General features: G+C 42.7%; 2 protein-coding genes across 2 annotated transcripts; one reads left to right on the top strand and one right to left on the bottom strand.

The window, feature by feature from the left end:
• Window positions 1-112: 112 nt before the first annotated feature.
• LOC138355334 (antifreeze protein Maxi-like) lies at window positions 113-7,049 on the bottom strand. The gene is made up of 2 exons (XM_069310213.1): window positions 6,189-7,049; window positions 113-169 (listed from the first exon to the last, which is right to left on the bottom strand). Exons 1-2 carry the CDS (start codon window positions 7,047-7,049, stop codon window positions 113-115), a joined length of 918 nt encoding a protein of 305 aa, XP_069166314.1.
• Window positions 7,050-10,496: 3,447 nt separating this feature from the next.
• LOC138355333 (uncharacterized) lies at window positions 10,497-22,419 on the top strand. The gene is made up of 6 exons (XM_069310212.1): window positions 10,497-10,511; window positions 11,248-12,096; window positions 13,516-13,678; window positions 18,908-19,096; window positions 20,393-20,542; window positions 22,265-22,419. The coding sequence occupies exons 1-6, from the start codon at window positions 10,497-10,499 to the stop codon at window positions 22,417-22,419; spliced, it is 1,521 nt and encodes a 506-aa protein (XP_069166313.1).
• The last annotated feature ends 1,178 nt before the right edge of the window (window positions 22,420-23,597 follow it).

Raw genomic sequence — 23,597 nt, 5'->3', positions numbered from 1 at the left:
ATCGCTTATTGGCTGAGGCTGTCACAAGCCCCGCCCACTAGTGCCTCACACACCACCACACGCCCCCTGATTGACGGTCAGACGCACGAAGGACGATGATTGGTTGGCGACTTTATGTAACAATATCACTTGAAATTTGTCTAAAATTAGTTCCATAACCAACTGATTCCTGGAAAACGACCAAACCATCAATTTACTTTTATATTACTCGAAATTGATATGTTTACGCGGTAACGTTACGTCACACAAGTGAGTTTACATGGTAACGTTACGTCACACAAGTGAGTTTACATGGTAACGTTACGTCACACATGAGAGTTTACACTGTAACGTTACGTCACACATGAGAGTTTACACGGTAACGTTACGTCACACAAGTGAGTTTACACGGTAACGTTACGTCACAGAAGTGAGTTTACATGGTAACGTTACGTCACACAAGGGAGTTTATACTGTAACGTTACGTCACACAAGTGAGTTTACACGGTAACGTTACGTCACACAAGTGAGTTTACATGGTAACGTTACGTCACACATGAGAGTTTACACTGTAACGTTACGTCACACAAGTTAGTTTACACGGTAATGTTACGTCACACAATTGAGTTTACACGGTAATGTTACGTGACACAAGTAAGTTTACACAATAATGTGACGTCACACAAGTCTAGGTTTACACGGTAATGTTACGCCACAAGTCAACGTTTATTCGGTAACGTTACGTCACACAAGTTTACACGGTAATGTGACGTCACACAAGTCTACGTTTACACAATAATGTGACGTCGCTCGTAACATTACCCAGTTTAAAAGAAAACTACTTATAAATATATAATTTAAAATTCAATTTCCGATTAAGTTTGTAAGTAATGCTAATGTTGGCCAAAAAAAAAATCAAGGGTATTTCTAGCTGGTCCACTAAATGTTACTTGTTTCTTCTTTCTGCTATACTTGGGGAGAGTATAAGTATCACTCGTATATTCTCTTATATAACTGACCTTGATGGCTTGGAAGGTCAGTAAGGTGATGCTGACCTTGATGACTTGGGAGGTCAGTAAGGTGATGCTGGTCTTGATGGCTTGGAAGGTCAGATCACTAAGATCACTTTACAACAACACCTTACTTCTAAGACCACTTTACAATTGGACATAACTTTTAAGATCCCTATACAACAACACCTCTCTTCAAAGATCACTTTACAACCACATGTCACTACAAAGAACAATTTACATCAATGCATAACTTCTAAGATCACTTTACAGCCAGAGCTAATTCCTAAGATCACTTTTCAACAACACCTCTCTTCCATGAACACTTTACAACCACACCTCACTTATAAGATCACTTTACAACAATTACTCACTGCAAACATCACTTTACAACCAGAGTTCGTTTCTAAGATCATTTTTGAACCAGAACTCACTTCTAAGATCACCTTACAACACATATATGCATTTTCTCTCTCTCTCTCTCTCTCTCTCTCTCTCTCTCTCTCTCTCTCTCTCTCTCTCTCTCTCTCTCTCTCTCTCTCTCTCTCTCTCTCTCTCTCTCTCTCTCTCTCTCTCTCTCTCTCTCTTATTTTAGTTCCCTTTCATTCTCTGTTGTGCATATATATTTATGTATGAAATAGAGTGAAGGAATGGCTCAGTAGTGAAATATGTGACTAGAACCGTGCGCACCATCTGGCCAGGTGGCTCTATTAGAGCCAGCTGGCCAGATGGGGCAAAGGTATGTAGCCACATAGGGTTGTAGGGGAATTTTCCCGGATGTTGGGGCGTGTCGAACGCGTGTGAGCGTCCGGTGTTTGGGTATGCGGTCAGGAAAGATGGGGGGGGGGGGTAGGAGAGTATGTGGGACGTTTTATGTGAGGGTATGTGCTAGAGTATGGAATATGTGGATTGGGTACTTGAATATGTATGTGTGCTTGCCGTAGACTTAATCTTGTATGTAGATAATAGTTTTGATTAAAAGATGTGAGTAAGTATTGCTATGTAGAGGCTGTGTGTAGGGTCATTCTTCTTCCTAACGCACCACTCTTAGTTCGTGGAGTAGTGACACACCTGTGTTTAAAATTGAATCTACAAAGCTTCACATTTACAGAAAATGATATTTGGTCATCAGACAGAAAGATGATTTCCACGTTACGTTACGTAACGATATAAAGTATTACAAGAACTAAACAGACCTGCGGTAATATTTTATTTGTGTTTGGATGTAATGGCTAAACATGGTTTACATTTTCAATAATGTTATTTGGTCATCAGACAGAAAGTTGATTTTCCACATTTCGTTACAATGTGTTACAGGGGCTAAAACTGGTAGACACTAATATTTATATGCTGAGAGATGTGATGGAGATGGGCTAAGTCTCACTTTTCATTTCAATAATGTTATTTGGTCATTAGACAGAAAGTTGATTTCCACATTACATTACAAGTGTTACAGGGGCTAAAACTGGTAGAAAGTAATATTTATATAGTAGGAGATGTAATGGAGATGGATTAAGTCATACTTTCATTTAAAAAATTTTTATTTTGGTCTGTAGAAACTTGATTTCCACGTTACGTTACAAGTGTTACAGGGGCTAAAACTGTCACACAGTAATATTTATATGGTAGGAGATGTAATGGAGATGGACTAAGTCTCACTTTTCATTTCAAAATGGCATTTTGGACTGCAAAAAGTTGATGATTTCCGCGTTACGTTACGTTACATTTTGTTACAGAGGGCTAAAACTGGAAGACAGTAATATTTATATGGTATGAGATGTAATGGAGATATTGTGTTTGGCTGAATGGGGTCCACATTTCAATAATGATATTCGGACAACAGACAGAAAGTTGATTTCCACGTTACGTTACTAAGTGTCTCGCTCACATCTTCAGTATTGAACGTTGAACATTCTGCGACATTGTCTTGCTATGATATTACAAGTCTACTGTTGCACTCAGTGTAATACAGTCCTAATGGCATAAGATCAAGCTGAGGTTATTTATTAAAAAAAATGCTATTTGATCATCAGACAGAAAGAAGTTTTCCACATTACTTAATGATGATATAATGCGATACAAGCGTGTGCTAATATTTTATTTGTGTTTAGAATGTAAGGGCTATAGGAGATTGTCTAGACTTGCATAAATTTTCAAATGTTTTTTTTTTTTTTGAGATATATACAAGAGTTGTTACATTCTTGTACAGCCACTAGTACGCGTAGCGTTTCGGGCAAGTCCTTAATCCTATGGTCCCTGGAATACGATCCCCTGCCGCGAAGAATCGTTTTTTCATCCAAGTACACATTTTACTGTTGCGTTAAACAGAGGCTACAGTTAAGGAATTGCGCCCAGTAAATCCTCCCCGGCCAGGATACGAACCCATGACATAGCGCTCGCGGAACGCCAGGCGAGTGTCTTACCACTACACCACGGAGAAATGTTATTTATTTAGGCAGCAGAAAGTTTATTTTCCCGCATTACGCTGCATTGACTGTGTGTTACAAGAAATGAGCACTAATGCTGATGTGTGTTACAAGGTCTGCACGGCAATATTTGGTGTTGGATGAAGAGGGGGATGGAGATTGAGTAGACACGTATACATTTTCAATTGCTATTTATTTAGGCAGCAGAAAGTCTGTTTACCCCCTATTACGCTACATTGACTGTGTTACAAGAACTGAAAACAGACATAACCCAGAGCTATTTCACTATCGACTCATCCGGTCTTATTCTCATCGATTGCTGTTTACATTTGGATAATGTAGGTCTTAGAGACAGCCTTGAACTCGGGGATAATGAACAAGTCAATTTAATAATAGTATCAAGACTATGTTTTTCCACATTAGTCTTATATATGCTTACTTTGCTTGGAATTTGTATGTGTGGAACATTGCTCACCTAAGGGAGGGAGAATGAATGGCGTGTTTGAGGTATGGCAAGGATTGACCACGATGTGTATGTATTTATGTTTGTTTGTTTTACCACAGTGAATATGAAGCCACATTATGTGATGTCTACCAGTTGTTGAATAAACGTTACGTTACGTTACGTGATACAAGAACTAAACAAGCTTGTGCTAATATTATATTGTGTTTGGAATGTAAGGGCTACCATGTTGGTCACGTTACATTAATGATATTTGGGCAGAGAACGATGACATCATGTTGGTCGTGTTACTTTACAAGGTTATAAGGGTGAGAGTGATGGGGGCTCGAAAATTGACATTAGTCTTCCATCCACTGGTGAGCTGTTAGTCTAAGAAATGAAAAAAGATATGTGAACAGCAGCAGCAGGAGAAAGAAATTGATGTTACTTTTCCCCCAACTATTAAATGATCTGAATAGAGAGAGAGAGAGTAAGCACTGACTGCTATGTGTATCCCATGAAGTTGTGTTTACAAAAAAATTATGGTTTGTTATAATAATAAGATTGAAGACCACCTTATGACTCATTACTCTTAAATAATGCTATTTGAGCAAAGAATGATGTTACCATGTTGGTCACGTTGCGATACAAGGTTAAACATATGATCAGAAATAATACTAAAGGCTTTGCACAGAACATCCGGTCTGGGAAGGGTGAAGTGATGCTTGATGGTTTGGGCTTGGAAGGGAGGTAGGAGGGGGGTTGAGGTTTGTGTGGGTGGATGGGGAGAGGGTAAGGTCATCCCACTACCTCGTCCATCTCACTACACCTCAAACCACCACGAAGGTTAGACCCTAACGAGACAGATTGATGTTTCACTCATTCAGGAGTCTTGAACATTCTGTGAAAATGGGTGTAGGAAGAAGAGGTGATGGAGATTGAGTAGACACGCTTACATTTCAATGATATTTATTTGGACAGCAGATGTTGCGATCACAGTTAGCAAAAATTTGTACGTAGTGATCACGTCTCCCATGTCGATGTGTCGACTTATATTGAATTTTGTAACTAGCTCGTCATGATTGTAACTTGCTTAGCTAAAATGAATTACGGGGTTCAGTCCTTGTCCCCTTTGTGTCTCTGCAAGCCCATATGACTTAATCACCCTGTGTGATTGGGCTGTTTAGCATCACGTGGGCAGTTCTTGACACACTATGTATCCCCGCATATAATGTAGAGAGAGAGAGATGGTAAACCCCATTACCGTCACTCCCCCAGTGAGAGGGGGATGGTAAGTGGAACAGGTGGGGCTCGCTGACAGTAGCTACATCTCCCTTTCCTTAACGAAACCACAGTGGGTAATGGATCCCCGGGCACTTCCGCCCGTGTAGGAGGAAGTAATGGCAGTCATTGCACACCCTCTGGGAGGGGAAGATATAACACCACCAGCTACTTGGAAATGCTCTTCAGTTACCCTCTGAGCAGTGGGCAGTACACACACACACACCCCTCTGCGGACTTTGAAAAACGCTTCAGGGTAATGGACCACATCCGTCCTGGTCTGTCACCTATACACTTCCATGCATTGTTACATAAAACAGACCTTCTCCACCAACTGTTGCCTCATCTCATTCACAACTTAAGAGTGTCTGCTCTCTCTTTCTCACCCTCCTCCTCCTCCTCCTCCTCCACACTTCCTGCCATGTATTGCCAAACTATTACCCTCATGGATCATCACCAAACACAGCTGCATAACTCGAAGAAAATAGACTTGAAAAAAACGATTAAGGCTAATGGACCACATCCCTCCTGCTGCAGCTCCCAACACCTCCTGGACTCTGCTCTCTCCTACCCTCCTGACACTTCCTGCTGCGAGCATAGCTCGAAGAAAAATAATGGCTGTCAAAACAACAAAAAAAACCACAAATGACCCTAAATACTCTCCCACCGAGGGGAAGCTCCCCTCACCCCCCTCCCTCACCCCCACCCATACCCGCACCCCCTCACCCACCCCATCAACATATGTTGGGACCCCTCACACCTACACACAACCTCTACATAGCAATATATACTCACATCTTTTAATCAAAACTATTATCTACACACAGGATTAAGTCTATGGCAAGCACACATACATATTCAACTACCCAATCCACATATTCCATACTCTAGCACATACTCCCACATACCCACACACCACATACTCTCCTACCCCCCACAACATGACCCCCCGTCTTTCCTGACCGCATACCCAAACACCGGATGCTCACACGCGTCCGACACGCCCCAACATCCGGGAAAACTCCTCTACAACCCTATGTGGCTACATACCTTTGCCCCATCTAGCCAGCTGGCTCTAATGGAGCCGCCTGGCCAGATGGTGCGCACGGTTCTAGTCACATATTTCACTACTTGGCTCACTTGCAAACATGTCAAGGAAACCCCAGTACAAGACGCCGCCAGACTAGCTGACATCGCCAGAGTAGCAGACGTCACCAGACTAGCAGACATCGCCAGAGTTGCAAAAGTCGCCAAAGTAGCAGATGCCACCAGAGTAACAGGCGCCGCCACAGTAGTGGGCGCCGCCAGAGTAGCAGGCGCTGCCAGAGTAGCAGACGCCGCCAGAGTAACAGACGTCGCCAGAGTAGCAAAAGTCGCCAGAGTAGCAGGCGCCGCCAGAGTAGCAGACATCGTCAGAGCAGCAGACGTCGCCAGAGTAGCAAACGTCCCCAGAGTAGCAGACGTCGCTAGAGTAGCTGTCGCCGCCAGAGTAGCAGGCACCGCCAGAGTAGCAGGCGCCACCAGAGTTGCTGGCGCCACCAGAGTAGCAGTCGCCGCCTGATTAGCAGGCGCCACCAGAATATCGGGCACCGCCAGAGTAGCAGGCGCCGCCAGAGTAGCGGGCGCCGCCAGAGTAGCGGGCAGTGCCAGGGTAACAGACGCAGCCAGAGTAGCAGATGTCGCCAGAGTAGCAGGCGCCGCCAGAGTAGCGGGCGCCGCCAGAGTAGCGGGCAGTGCCAGGGTAACAGACGCAGCCAGAGTAGCAGATGTCGCCAGAGTAGCAGGCGCCGCCAGAGTAGCAGTCGCCGCCAGAGTAGCAGTCACCGCCAGAGTAGCGGGCGACGCCAGAGCAGCGGGCGCCGCCAGAGCAGCGGGCGCCGCCAGAGCAGCGGGCGGCGTCCGCTTCAACATCATAAGAAGGAAAGTGAAACGCCATGCAACCTCTGAAGAGACAACCAACACAACACCTATACCCCCTATTAGACTATTTTACAGGAACTTCTTTTCCACAGCTCATAAAACGGAGGAAAGGGTCCTGAAAGATATTGTTAATAGAAACGTTATCCCTACAGACAAAAATCAGAGGATACAACTGACGATTTACTATAAAACCAGAAAAACGGCCAGCCTACTCATGAGAAACTCTCCAGACACAAAACAGAACGCTTTAAAAGAGACTAACGTCGTCTATGCCTTCAAATGCCCTCTTGGGGACTGTAAGCTCCAAAAAAACCAGTATATAGGCAAGACAACAACATCTCTTTCTAGGCGTTTAACGATGCATAAGCAACAGGGCTCCATTAAGGAACATATAATCTCTTCTCACAACCAAACCATCGCCAGAGAAATCCTAGTAAACAACACAGAAATCATCGATAGATACAGCGATAGCAGGCGGCTTGACGTTTGCGAGGCATTACACATCAAGAAGTCAACACCAGCAATCAACAGCCAATTAACGCACAACTATATTCTACCCACCTCAAGACTCCGCTCCAATATAGAAGCATCAAGAAATATGGACCAATAGGCTTTCTACAAACACTTCTATTCAATACCCATTGTTTCATGTTCTGGCTTGTGTTGATTAAATTAATACCTTATTAAATACCACCTCACCCCATCCACCTCACTCAAATGTAGATATAAACAAAATCGGAGATGTGTAAGTTCTATTCAGTTGTGTATGTGTTAACTAAAGTCTTTGAAAATGTAATAAGTTTTACGAAACGCGCTCAAGTGTCGCGTCAGACTAGAAATAAAAATGAATTTTGGAGAATTGATTTTTGAATTACCTCCAACAGCGAAAAGAAATGTACGAAAGATTGGGAAAATTCGTGTTAGAATTATTAATCTTACTTTTTCGGTCATATTTAATAATATATGTCTACAGGAAAGACTGCTACCAAAATATACTAATATATATATATATATATATATATATATATATATATATATATATATATATATATATATATATATATATATATATATATATATATATATATATATATATATATATATATATATATATATATATATATATATATATATATATGTCATACCTAGTAGCCAGAACGCACTTCTCAGCCTACTATGGAAGGCCCGATTTGCCTATTAAGCCAAGTTTTCCTGAATTAATATATTTTCTCTATTTTTTTTCTTATAAAATAATAAAGCTACCCATTTCATTATGTATGAGGTCAATTTTATTTTATTTGAGTTAAAATTAACGTAGATATATGACCGAACCTAACCAACCCTACCTTGCCTAACCTAAGCTATCTTTGTAGGTTAGGTTAGGTTAGGTAGCAGAAAAAGTTAGGTTAGGTTAGGTTAGGTAGGTTAGGTAGTCGAAAAAACATTAATTCATGAAAACTTGGCTTATTAGGCAAATCATGCCTTGTATGGTAGGCTGAGAAGTGCGTTCTGCTACTAGGTTCGACATATATATATATATATATATATATATATATATATATATATATATATATATATATATATATATATATATATATATATATATATGTCGTACCTAGTAGCCAGAACGCACTTCTCAGCCCACTATGCAAGGCCCGATTTGCCTAATAAGCCAAGTTTTCATGAATTAATTGTTTTTCGACTACCTAACCTACCTACCCTAACCTAACCTAACTTTTTCTGTTACCTAACCTAACCTAACCCATAAAGATAGGTTAGGTTAACTTAGGTAGGGTTGGTTAGGTTCGGTCATATATCTACGTTAATTTTAACTCCAATAAAAAAAAATTGACCTCATACATAATGAAATGGGTAGCGTTATCATTTCATAAGAAAAAAATTAGAGAAAATATATTAATTCAGGAAAACTTGGCTTATTAGGCAAATCGGGCCTTGCATAGTAGGCTGAGAAGTGCGTTCTGGCTAATAGGTACGACATATATATATATATATGTCGTACCTAGTAGCCAGAACGCACTTCTCAGCCTACTATGCAAGGCCCGATTTGCCTAATAAGCCAAGTTTTCATGAATTAAATGTTTTTCGACTACCAAACCTACCTAACCAAACCTAACCTAACTTTTTCAGCTACCTAACCAAACCAAACCTATAGAGATAGGTTAGGTTAGGTTAGGTTAGGTAGGGTTGGTTAGGTTCGGTCATATATCTACGTTAATTTTAACTAAAATAAAAAAAAAATTGACCTCATACATAATGAAATGGGTAGCTTTATCATGTCATGAGAAAAAAATTAGAGAAAATATATTATTTCGGGAAAACTTGGCTTATTAGGCAAATTGACCCTTGCATAGTAGGCCCAAAAGTGCATTCTGGCTACTAGGTACGACATATATATATATATATATATATATATATATATATATATATATATATATATATATATATATATATATATATATATATATATATATATATATATATATATATATATATATATATTGTGACGGTAATCTCTTTCAAGAGAGATTGAGCCTGCTTTTCCCTACATAAAGTTACTCATATATATATACAACAAGAAGATGCTACCTTCAAGATACGTATACCAGTAGCACAAAACGTTTTGACCAGGGGGTAAAACGTACCTTAAACTCGCTCCACTCCACACTCCCTCCTGCCGGAGGGAGTGTGGAGTGGATTTATCTCTGTTTTTTGATTGCACTGTACATTGCCATGGGACTTGTCTTTCTTTTTATTTGTGTTTAAAGTAATTTAAAGTTTCATTTTTTATACGATTTGTTTTACGTGTTCCTCCCTCTCACTTACCACAGGAAACAAGGCAAGCAGTCAACATTTTTGTTTTTCTTTTTTTTTTCTCTGAATGTGATTAGGCATTAACATCAGCCAAAGTGAGGACTGCATTACCATCTACACTTTCCCATCACATTTTATGGGGGCCTGTCCTAAGAGCCTCACTCAGGTAATGCTTCTAGATTAACATTTCAATTTGTGGTAAGTGAACTTGGCTTTGTACACTTTGCTTTGTCACTAATTTCATAAACTTTAATTTTTTGGTGCTGTGTATTTGCTTTCCGAGTGTTGCATATTACGAGTGTTGGATGACTTTGGATTACGTGGTGACTAGTGGCCATAGTCACTCTCTTAATTGGCTGTTCATCTCTCGATGTTATTACTCGTGTATCCACCTTATTCTCGTCCCCAGGATTCTTCTCAATTTAGGCAAATCATCCCCTTTGGTACCCTGGTACCTTGGTTTGTCTTCGGGACACGTACCCTATCTTCTGCAATCCGACCGAAGGAGGATAGAGAGGGTCATAGTTTTTCAAGCACGGACTACACCTTAACAGCAGTTCTCGTCACAAAGTTGACACTTGCACCCCTGAAAGTCGGTCAGAGATCATGATACTTACACAGGTAGGGAATTAGCTTTCTTTTTCAGAGCACAAAGAACGCTAACTCTGTATGTGTTATTTAGTTGAGTAGGAAACCCCTTGCTTCTGTCCTATAGAGACCCGGCAAGGTATCCCAACATTTTTGGACCACCCTTTAACTTTTGAAACTAGTAAAGTTTCATTTGTGTTTTGAAGCTTTTAATGTTTCATATTTTTTTCAGTAGGATTTTTCTTGCCCTTATTCTCATATATTGAGTACTGGGTACAAGATTGTCCTGCGCTTTGATTGATTAACATCTTAATATTAACGTTAATTGTTTTACATTAACGCTTGAATTCCCACAGCATAGTTACCAGTTGCCACGTCATCCTGTTACTGACACTTAGAATATCACAGGTATATTCAGTGTACATTTATTTGCTATTTCAAAATGTTTCGTCTCTCAGCATTTCGTAGTGATCCAGCAAGGGGAAGTAGGGAACTTAATTCGTGCCAAGAGGACCGAATTACAAACTCTTGCACACGAGTATCAACAAGATGTTCCCCATGGAGCCAACAAAAATGACTTGCACAATATTATCCTGGATCACCTCTTAGATGAAGGAATTTTAGACTCTGATACTCACGAAAACTATTCTATTGCAGATAGTCATGCTCTGGCAGCCATGAAGTTAAAGCTCGAACTAGCGAAAATAGAGCGTGAACAACAAAAAGAAGCTCTCCAACAAAAGAAGGAAGAGTTCTTTCTGTCATAAAGAAAGAACAGGAACGCGAGGCGGCCCTGGAGAAAGAAGCTCTACAACGAAGGGAACGTGAGGCTGCCCTAAAGAAAGAAGAAAAAGAACGTGAGGCTGCCCTAATGAAAGAAGAGGCTGCCCTACAGCTTGAGCGTGAGAGTGAACAGCTTGAAGCAAGAAAACTTCACCTGGAGATGCAACGTGAGCACGATAAACGGCAAGCTGAGAGTGTTTTAGAATATCGTCGACAAGAACTCAACTTGGAAACTACGCACCATACTCAGCGCCAACAAGCTACAGCCAGTCTTCCGGTAAGCTTTAACATCTCTAACGCAAGTAAGTTAATGCCACTATTCGTTGAGTCAGACGTCGATGTATTTTTTACTACTTTTGAGGTCCTAGCTGACAAACTTAAATGGCCTGAAGATCATTGGTCTACACTTCTCCGAGTACATCTCACAGGTAGAGCTGCGATTGCTCTCAGTACCTTAGCGTCGGAGAATGACTACCAGACCCTGAAGCAAGCCGTTCTAGATGCCTACCTTCTCTCCACCGAAAGCTACAGACGAAAATTCAGAGATTATATAAAGGCAAGTAGTACCACCTTTCTAGAACTTGCCAATACAAAGAAGAGATATTTTATGAAATGGCTGGAAGCAGCACATGTCTCTACATTTTCAGAACTCGTCAACCTAATTTTGGTCGAAGAATTCTTTCGACGTATTCCTGCTCCCATCCGTCTTTATTTAGCGGATAAGGAAGAAACCGACTACATCAGATGCGCTAAGTCGGCTGATACCTATAATCTTATACACAAGGTACCGACTGACACATATTCCAGTAAGAAATCTTGGTCTGATTACGACAAAGTGAGTACCAATCAAGCTACCTCTCAACTGTATTGTAGGTATTGCAAGGTCTATGGACATACCGTAGACAAATGTGGAAGAGCCCAATACAAAGGCTATAGTGAAACTCCTAAACCCAAACCGACTCCTCCAAAGTCCGGTAAGCCTGTGATGAATGTTGGTGTTCCTGTTAATGATCTTTCTCTCTTCAGCAAACACCTGTACCCTGGAACTGTCTCTGTCAACAGTATAGATTCGGAGGGACGTTTCAAAATGAAGATCTTGAGGGACACAGCGGCTCTTCAGTCAATAATATTGAAATCAGCTGTGCCTAACATCACCTACACCGGGGAAACCGTCCTTATCACTGACCTCACTGCTACCACTCCATATCCACTCGCCAGAGTCCACCTGGATTGTCTTTTCGTGACCGGTGAAGTCCAAGTCGCCATCACAGAAAAGCCTTTTCCCATGTCTGGAGTGCAACTTCTCCTGGGCAATGACTTGGCCAAAGATCTGCAACCTTTCAACCTGATCATCATGGACAAATCCCAGGTATGTGACTCTGTAGTGGACAACCCTATCTTAAAGTATGTTCCAGCAGAGGTCCAAGAAAGTGATGAAGTTTCTCCTCCAGTTTTGGTGACCACCCGTGCATAAGCTGCACGCCCGCAACTAGCTGACTCTACTGTAACCACTGTCCCTCAAGACCATCAGAACCTACCACCGAATCTTACTATGTTGGAGTTCCGTAAGTTACAGAGGGAGGATCCTTCATTAACACCATTATTCTTCCAGGCTGAGACTCAACTTGACAGTATCCCTGAGTTCTTTCTAGAAAATCAGTTGCTCTATCGCAGGTACAGACCCAGTAAGCTGACGGAGGATGACGAGTGGGCCAATGTCGACCAACTAGTTGTTCCCACCAGCCTGCGGCCAGAGATTCTACACCTAGCCCATGGAGCACTTTCTCACTACGGTTTTAATAAGACCTATCACGCCATCAGACAAGACTATTACTAGCCAGGTATGGTTAAAGATGTGAAAATCTATGTACAGCAGTGTCATATATGTCAGATGGCAGGGAAACCTAACATCCCGATCCCCAAGGCTCCTTTAATTCCCATCCTAGTGCCTTTGGAACCTTTACACAGGCTCATCATAGACTGTGTTGGTCCTTTATCCCAGACCAGTTCTGGCAACGCCTATATACTAACTATCCTGTGTCCTACCACCAGATTCCCCATAGCAGTTCCCGTAAAGAACATTACGGCTGCTACTGTGGTGAAACAACTATTGAAGATCTTCACCCAGTATGGATTTCCAAGAGAGGTTCAAAATGACTGTGGCACTAACTTCACCAGTGATCTCTTCAAGAAGACACTGGAAGAATTCAACATTACTGAGGTATTGTCCAGCCCCTATCATCCTGCATCACAGGGTTCTCTTGAACGTAGTCATCAGACTATTAATGCACTCCTTAAGAAATTTTGCAATGAAACTATGAAAGATTGGGACAAACAACTTGACCTTATCATGTGCATTTTCAGAAGTCTCCCAAATGAGTCTCTAGGAGTGTGTCCTTATGAGATGCTCTACGGACGTAAGTGCCGTACTCCTCTTAAAGCTTTCAAAAACTCTCTACGTAATGCCACCTTCAGTGACCCTCTGAATGTGCCCCAGTTTCTTCAAAACTTAAAGCACATTCTCGAGAGAGTGCGTAAATTTTCCAACACCAATTTGTTAAAAGCTCAAGATAAAATGAAGACTCATTTTGACCAGCGCAGTAAAATTAGAAAATTTCAACCAGGAGACTTCGTTCTAGCATATTTTCCGATCCCTGGTTCTCCATTGCAAAAAAAAAGTTTTCAGGACCATACCGCATCAAGGAGTGCAAAAACAGTCACAACTACGTTCTTGAGACTCCAGATAGGCGGCGGAAGACCCATTTGTGTCACGTCAACCTCCTGAAGCAGTATCAAGGTACTCCCTCCACTGTGTTAGTATCATTATCCACATTTCAAGGTCCATACCTCCACAGTGAGACCTTCCCTGCTTCTCCTCCCGAAAGCACTAACACTGAGTCAGAGCCTTCCAACTCGGAAATCCTAACTGATCTTCATAAATATTTGCAGGACTGTAATAGTGCTCCTCTCAGTAGAATCTTCAAGGAACATCAGAAGTTGTTCAGCGATGATCCACAGGAGGGTAATGTGGTTCAGCACGACATCCAGTTACTTCCTGACACCCGACCGATTCGTCAACCTTTCTACCGAATCGGCCCGAGCAAAAAGGAAGTTATATGTGCTGAAGTACAGTACCTCCTGGATCATGGGCTGGCCACCCCTGGTGAGTCCTGTTACGTACTCCTAGCTGAATACGTATATAAATTTAAATAAACTTATTCTGTTCCATTTCATCATATATGTACACATATTATATTTTCGTAAATTATCGTGTGGTGTGGCAATGTCAGTGGGGACAGGAGCGCGGTGGCTCTTCACACGTCTAATACCTGTTAGATTCGGGAAATTAGAATTGCTGGACCTGTTCAGTTTGGGAGTTCCAGATGTCACTTTTTAATTATCATATAATTGTTAATTTACTGTAATTAAGCAGGTGGCATTGTAACTTATATATTTTGAAAGTAACTATTATATTTTATTTGCATTCTTATGTGTTTTGAGAACAAGTGGTTGTTCAATTAGTTTTAAATATTAAAAAGTCTGTATTTTCCATCCCTCATCCTGGATGAGGCAGAGGGGGAGAGAATTATGGGTAGAGAGGCACGCAAGAGTCAGTAGCTGATACAGGCCAGGAGAGATCACATCTTTGTAGAGTTAAGTCTGTAACATTCATGTTGTGCCATATTTTTATATATTATATTATGTGAGAGACAATACTTTTTGTTTGGTTGTATAAGTTAACTTGACCATCTGTGTTTTTATATTATACTGTGTTGATTATATTGAATATATATATTATAAGTTATATGTATAATTCTTCAGTCCTAAGGGAGAAATACTTTTCATTCTTAGCCTGTTATCATTCATGGGGTTACACTGGTGACCCACTCTTGAGAACAGCAGTTTGTAGTAGCCCTAGATAATTAAGGTCCATGCTGTTGTTAGGGTTTCGAGCCGTAACGTACGATAGGTAACAAGTCCCCTTGGGCCTCACCCTGCATCTTGGTGCCGAAACCGCACGGTAAAGTGAGGCTGTGTACCGACTACAGGAAATTGAATCTTGTGACTGTCAAGGATGCTTACCCATTACTTAGAATAGATGACATCCTTGGCGCCATTGGTAATGCTCGGTATTTATCCAAACTAGACTTACTCAAGGGATACTACCAAGTGTGTTTGACAGAGCGAGCTAAGGAAATATCTGCCTTCACCACTCCTTTTGGCCTTTACAGATATGAACGCCTTCCATTTGAACTATGTAATGCCCCGGCCACCTTCCAGCAAGCTGTCAACCGCGTCATCCATGGCTTAGATCACACCTACGTCTACTTGGATGATATCGTTGTGGCAACTAACACCTGGAACGAACATCTGCTCCAGCTGCAACGATTGTTCGCCAAGCTCCTGACACCCGGCCTCACCATCAACTTGAGCAAGTCCACCTTTGCCAAAGGTAAAGTGCGTTATCTTGGTCATGTGATAGGGAGTGGCAGCCTAGCTCCGTTAAACACACACACTCAAGCCATCCAGCATTACCCACAGCCTACCACCAGGAAGCAGCTCCTGCGCTTCCTTGGTCTTGCCTCCTACTACCGTAGGTTTGTGAAGAATTTTAGTACGGTAGCGACACCATTGATCACTCTAACCAGCCCCAAGCAACGGTATCATTGGACCATTCAGCAAACCATTGCTTTTGAACAACTAAAATCTGTGCTCTGTTCTAATCCCATTCTCGCCTCGCCAGATATCACGAAGCCTTTCATCCTCCATGTCGACGCCAGTGGTACCGGCATCGGGGGCGTCCTGATGCAACAACGAGGCGAGGAGGTTCTTCCTGTTAGCTACTACAGCTACAAGTTGAAGCCACACCAAAAGAATTACAGCACTATCGAAAAGGAACTCCTCTCCATCGTCCTGAACTTACAACACTTTGAATCTTACCTATAAGGTAATCGGTCTACCACCATCTACTCGGACCACAATCCCCTACGCTTCTTGCAGCAAGCCCAATTCAACAATCAACGTCTTCTACGGCTCGCCACCATCCTGCCGGCTCGCCACCATCGTCAACCACCAAACTACCACTCCAAGCCAGCGCTCTTCCCGATTGGTGGATCGACGACTGTCCTCGACGCCAGAGCCATCTACACCCCCATATAAATAGACGTGCACTAGCTGTGTACTTTAGAATATCCTAGTGCTCTAAGAGTTGACATCTCTCTCTGGCATACTAGCTCTCTGGCTCTGTATACTAAGGGAGGTCTCAGCCAAAGCAAATATTCTCAGCACCATTTACTATTTTGTCTAACGTAACCACTATTTTATTTTATATTGTGTTCTTCTATTTATCTCTATTTTTTTATTGCACTATACATTGCCATGGGACTTGTCTTTCTTTTTATTTGTGTTTAAAGTAAATTAAAGTTTCATTTCTTATACGATTTGTTTTACATGTTCCTCCCTCTCACTTACCACAGGAAACAAGCCAAGCAGTCAAAAACATCAAAGTGAGGACTGCATTACCATCTACACTTTCCTATCACAATATATATTGTGACGATAATCTCTTTCAAGAGAGATTGAGCCTGCTCTTCCGTATATCATTTATGTCATTCTACAAGTAAAAGATACTACATTAAAGATACGTCACCTTCTTGAGGTTATCTTGAGATGATTTCGGGGCTTTAGTGTCCCCGTGGCCCGGTCCTCGACCAGGCCTCCACCTCCAGGAAGCAGCCCGTGACAGCTGACTAACACCCAGGTACCTATTTTACTGCCAGGTAACAGGGGCATAGGGTGAAAGAAACTCTGCCCATTGTTTCTCGCCGGCGCCCGGGATCGAACCCGGGACCACAGGATCACAAGTCCAGCGTGCTGTTCGCTCGGCCGACCAACTCCCTTTACGTCCACCAGTATCACAAAACGTTTTGCCCAGGAAGCAAAGCGTACCTTGCACCACCAGACACACCGGCTCTCCACCCGTCGTCAACGAGCAAACTACCCATTCTCCGCCTGCCTGCTCCTGATTGGCTGGTGTATCGCCGACAGCACCTGCACCTGCACTCACGCCCTCTACCTGAGTCGACGTCTGGGCCAGCTCACGCCGTCCTCCTCAGAATATTTTTGTGCTCTTAGAAGTTGACATCTCTCTCTGGTAGACTAAGCCCTGGCTATCATGTACTAAGGGAGGTGGCAGCTCTAGCCAATATTCTCAGCACCTGATTATTATTATTATTGTCTTGCACTTTATTTTATATTAGAGTAAATTTTCACATTTATTAATTATTCATGCTGTTTTATTTGTTGACTTTTTTTTAATTTTACGTAAGCCAAGGGATTGTCTTTCTTCATATCTTGTTTTCGAAAGTAATTAAAATTTCATTGTTTATATTGTGTTTTGTGTGTCTTCCCATTACCTTACCACAGGCAAGCAGTCTCTTTTTTTTTCTGTAAGTGTGACAAGGCATTGCCACCTGCCATTGGAGGACTGCCGAACATCAACACTCCAACACTTTACCGTCACATTTCATGGGGGCCTGTCCACGGAGCTTCACTCAGGTACTAGTACCAGACCGTAAATTTGTGGTAAGCGTATTTGGCTTTGGTACAGTTACTTTTCACTATTTTCAATATTTAATTTTATTTTCATATGGTGCTGTGTGTATTGTGCATTCCGAGAGTAGCATATGGTGAGTGTGAGACAACTTTGGATTACATGGTGACTGTAGGCCTCAGTCATTCTCTTAATTGGTCATCTCTCCCTCCGTGTTATTACTCGTGTTTACCATCTTTTGTCCCTAGGATATTTCTCATATTTTCGGCAGATCATCATATTGGTACCCTGGTACTGTGGTCTGTCCCCGGGTCAAGAGCACCTAATCTTCTGCAATCCGACTGTAGGAGGATAAAGAGGGCCATAGTTCCTCTAGCACGAACTTTTGTTGCTGAATTGGGACCTCAGCAGCAGTTCTCGTCACCAGTTGACACTCGCACCCCTACACGTCGGTCAGAGATGATGATATTTACTTAGGTAGGGAATTAGCTTTCTTTCTTTTCAGAGCACAAAAGTTCGCTAATTCTGTATCATATTTCATTTCAGTGGGAAAAACTTGCTTATGTCCTATAGAGACTCGGCAAGGTATGCCTACATTCTTGGACTACCTAATTCACTTTTGAGGCAATTAAATGTTTCATTTGTTTTAGAAACTCGGTTTCGCTTATTTAGTAGGATTTTCTTGCCCTTATCCTCTTACATTGAGTACCGGGTACAAGATTTCCTGCGATCTTGATTTATTAATCATTTATCATCTTGAAATTAACATTAATTGTTAACGATTCCACAGGATAGGTACCAGTTGCCACGTTGTCCTGTTTCTGACATTCACCATATCACAACAGTATATTCGTTGTACATTTATTTGCTAATTTCACGATGTTTCGTCTCCAAGCTTTCCGTGCAGATCCAGCAGGTGAAATAGGTAACTTAAGTCGTGCCAAGAGGATCGAATTACAAACTCTTGCACATGAGTATCAGCTAGATGTTCCCCATGGAGCCAACAAAAATGAACTGCATAACCTGTTACTGGATCATCTTTTAGAGGAAGGTAAGATTGACTCTGAAACTCACGGAACTTACTCTATTACAGATAAACCTGATTTGGCAGCTATGAAACTCAAACTGGAAATTGCCAAGATCGAGCGAGAGCAGCAAAGGGAAGCCCTCGAACAACAAAAAGAAGCCCTACAGATAAAGGAACGTGAAATCGCCCTCAAGGAACGAGAAACTGCCTTGAGGAAAGAAGAACAAGAACGTGAGATTGCAATACTCCGTGAGCGTGAGCGAGTACAGCTTGAAGCAAAACATCATCACCTGGAGATATAACGCGAGCATGACAAACAACAAGAAGCTCTGGCTATGGAATGTCGTCAACAAGAATTCGCGTTGGAAACTACACACCTCACTCAACGCCAGCAAGCTACCGCCAGTCTTCCTGTAAATTTCAATATCTCCCATGCAAGTAAGTTAATGCCACCATTCGTAGAGACAGAAGTCGACGTATTTTTTACCACCTCTTAGACCCTTGCTAATCACCTTAGCTGGCCTGCCGACCAATGGGCTACCCTTCTCAGAGTACATCTCACAGGTAGAGCTGCAGTTACACTCAGTACTTTGGCGTCTGAGAATGACTACCAGACTCTGAAACAAGCAGTGTTGGACGCCTACCTTCTCTCCACCGAAAGCTACCGAAGAAAATTCCGTGACCACCTAAAGGCAAGTACCACCACCTTTCTAGAATTTGCTAATACCAAAAAGAGATATTTTATGAAATGGCTGGAAGCAGCACATGTCTCTACCTTTGCAGAACTCGTAAACCTCATGCTAGTTGAAGAATTCTTGAGGCGTGTGCCTCCTCCTGTCCGTTTATATTTAGCAGATAAAGAGGAGACCGACTACCTAAAATGTGCTAAGTCGGCTGACACTTACAGCCTCATCCACCGGCTGACACCAGAACCACCTTCCAGTAAGAAGTCTTGGTACAGTTACGAGAAAGTGAGTACCGATCAAGCTGGCTCGCAATTGTACTGTAAGTATTGTAGACTCTATGGATATACCATAGATAAATGTGGTAAGTCTCAATACAAAGGTAATACTGAATCCACTAAACCCAAACAGACTCCTCCTAAGTCCGGTAAGCCTGTGATGAATGTTGGTGTTCATGTTAATGATCTTTCTCTCTTCAGTAAACACCTGTATCCTGGAACTGTCTCTACCAACGGTTCAGATCCGGAGGGACGTTTCAAACTGAAGATCTTGAGGGACACAGCGGCTCTTCAATCAATTATTTTGAAATCAGCTGTGCCCAATATCGCCTACACCGGGGAAACCGTCTTCATCACTGACCTCACTGCTACCACTCCTTATCCTCTCGCCAGAGTCCACCTGGACTGTCCCTTCGTGACCGGAGAAGTCCAAGTCGCCATCAGGGAAAAGCCTTTTCCCATGCCTGGAGTGCAACTTCTCCTAGGCAACGACTTGGCAGAAGACCTGCAACCGACCAACCTGATCGTCATGGACAAACCCCAGGTGTGTACCTCTGTAATGGATAATCCCATCTTTGAGTATGTTCCAGCAAAGGTTCAAGAGAGTGATGAAGTTTCTCCTCTGGTTTTAGTGACCACCCGTGCACAAGCTGCACAACCACAGTCAGATGACTCTACAGATACCGCTGTCCCTCAAGACCCTCAGAAACTACTCCCGAATCTGACCACGTTGGAGTTCCGTAAGTTACAGAGGGAAGATCTTACCTTGACACCATTATTCTTCCAGGCTGAGACTCAACCTGACAGTATACCTGGGTTCTTCCTAGAGAACGAGTTGCTCTACCGCAGATACAGACCCAGTAATCTGAAGGAGGAGGACGATTGGGCCAACGTCGAACAACTAGTGATTCCTGCCAGCCTGCGGCCCACTATTCTACACCTGGCCCACGGAGCACTCTCGCACTACGGTTTTAACAAGACCTACCACGGAATCCGTCAAGACTACTACTGGCCAGGTATGGTAAATAGCGTCAAACAGTACGTCAAACAGTGTCATACATGTCAGTTGGCAGGTAAACCGAACATCTCTATCCCCAGAGCACCACTGACACCCATCCAGGTGCCTGCGGAACCTTTCCACAGACTTATTATAGACTGTGTTGGTCCTTTACCTCGGACCAGTTCTGGCAACGCCTATATACTAACCATCCTGTGTCCTACCACCAGATTCCCCATAGCAGTTCCAGTAAAGAACATTACGGCTGCTACTGTGGTGAAACACTTATTGAAGATCTTCACCCAGTATGGATTTCCAAGGGAGGTTCAGAGCGACTGTGGCACCAAATTCACCAGTGATCTCTTCAAGAGGACACTGGAAGAGTTCAACATCACACAGGTATTGTCCAGCCCCTATCATCCTGCTTCACAGGGTTCTCTTGAGCGTAGTCATCAGACTATTAAAGCACTCCTGAAGAAGTTTTGCAATGAAACCTCTAAGGATTGGGATAAACAACTAGATCTAATCATGTGTATATTTAGAAGTCTTCCCAATGAGTCTCTAGGAGTATCTCCTTATGAGATGCTCTACGGACGTCAGTGCCGTACTCCTCTCAAAGCTTTTAAAGACTCTCTACGTGACGCCACCTTCAGTGAGCATCAGAATGTGCCCCAGTTTCTTCAAAACCGACAACACATTCTAGAGAGGGTGCATAACTTTGCTAAGGATAATCTATTGAAAGCACAGGAGAGGATGAAGACTCATTACGACCAGAACAGCAAAGTAAGGAATTTTAAACCGGGAGACTTCGTGCTGGCCTATTTCCCTATCCCAGGTTCTCCCTTGCAAAACAGGTTTTCAGGACCCTACCGCATCAAGGAGTGCAGAAACAACCACAACTACGTTCTAGAGACTCCAGATAGGCGGCGGAAGACCCAGTTGTGCCACGTCAACCTCCTGAAGCTATATAACGGTACTCCTCCCACTGTGTTAATAGCATATTCTTCCTTTAAAGGTCCATACATCCACAGTGAGACCTTCCCTGCTTCTCCTCCCGAAAGCACTGACACTGAGTCAGCGCTTTCCAATTCGGAAATCCTAACTGATCTTCATAACCATTTTCAGGACCATAATAGTGCTCCTTTGCCATATTCTAATCCTATTCTCACCTCGTCAGATATCACCAAGCCTTTCATCCTCCATGTCGACGCCAGTGGTACCGGCATCAGGGGTGACCTAATACAGCAACGAGGCGAGGAGAATATACCTGTTAGCGACCACAGCTACAGGGAACTACAGCACAATCGACAGGGAGCTACTCATCGTCCTGAACTTGCAGCACTTCAAACAATACCTGAAAAGTGCTTGGTCTACCACCATCTACACGGACCACAACACCCTACACCTCCTGCAGCAAGCCCAATTCAACACTCGACGGCTTGTACAATGGGCTTGATATCTGCAGAAATTCAACCTGGAGATCTCTACATCACGGGGTCTGACAACATCATAGCCGACGCCCTCTCCAGAGTCTATGAAGTAGAAGCAACTCCACCTATCACTCTACCACATGAAGACGTATCTTCTTCCGGTACCGCAGGCTTCGGGGGAGAGTTGTGACGATAATCTCTTTCAAGAGAGATTGAGCCTGCTCTTCCCTATATCATTTACGTCATTCTACAAGTACAAGATACTACATTAAAGATACGTCCACCAGTATCACAAAACGTTTTGCCCAGGAAGCAAAGCGTACCTTGCACCACCAGACACACTGGCTCTCCACCCGTCGTCAACGAGCAAACTACCCATTCTCCACCTGCCTGCTCCTGATTGGCTTGTGTATCGCCGACAGCACCTGCACCTGCACTCACGCCCTCTACCTGAGTCGACGTCTGGGCCAGCTCACGCCGTCCTCCTCAGAATATCTTTGTGCTCTTAGAAGTTGACATCTCTCTCTGGTAGACTAAGCCCTGGCTGTCGTGTACTAAGGGAGGTGGCAGCTCTAGCCAATATTCTCAGCACCTGATTATTATTATTATTGTCTTGCACTTTATTTTATATTAGAGTAAATTTTCACATTTATTAATTATTCATGTTTTGTTTGTTGACTTGTTTTGAATTTAACGTAAGCCAAGGGATTGTCTTTGTTCATATCTTGTTTTCGAAAGTAATTAAAATTTCATTGTTTATATTTTGTGTTTTGTGTGTCTTCCCATTACCTTACCACAGACAAACAGGCAAGCAGTCTCTTTTTTTTCTGTAAGTATGACAAGGCATTGCCACCTGCCATTTTAGGACTGCCGAACATCAACACTCTACCGTCACAATATATATATATATATATATATATATATATATATATATATATATATATATATATATATATAAAATATATATATATATATATATATATAAAACAATCCGCATACAAATCCATGTGGCGTGTTACATAATGTCTCACACCGCTGTCTTACAAAGAGTAAGTTGGCAACCTAGCGACACTGAAGGGCAGGCCAGAAATATCTTGGCCGCCGTCACCACCCGCAGTGTGACGCTCACACCATAACCTCGGCCACCGTCACCACCCGCAGTGTGACGCTCACACCATAACCTTCGCCGCCGTCACCACCCACAGTGTGACGCTCACACCATAACCTTGGCCACCGTCACCACCCACAGTGTGACGCTCACACCATAACCTTGGCCACCGTCACCACCCACAGTGTGACGCTCACACCATAACCTTGGCCATCGTCACCACCCTCAGTGTGACGCTCACACCATAACCTTGGCCACCG

The sequence above is a fragment of the Procambarus clarkii genome, chromosome 67 (genome assembly GCF_040958095.1).
Source record: "Procambarus clarkii isolate CNS0578487 chromosome 67, FALCON_Pclarkii_2.0, whole genome shotgun sequence".
Lineage (NCBI taxonomy): Eukaryota > Metazoa > Arthropoda > Malacostraca > Decapoda > Cambaridae > Procambarus > Procambarus clarkii.
Note: the sequence above shows the minus strand (reverse complement) of the source record. Positions and strands in the feature narration are given on the sequence as shown.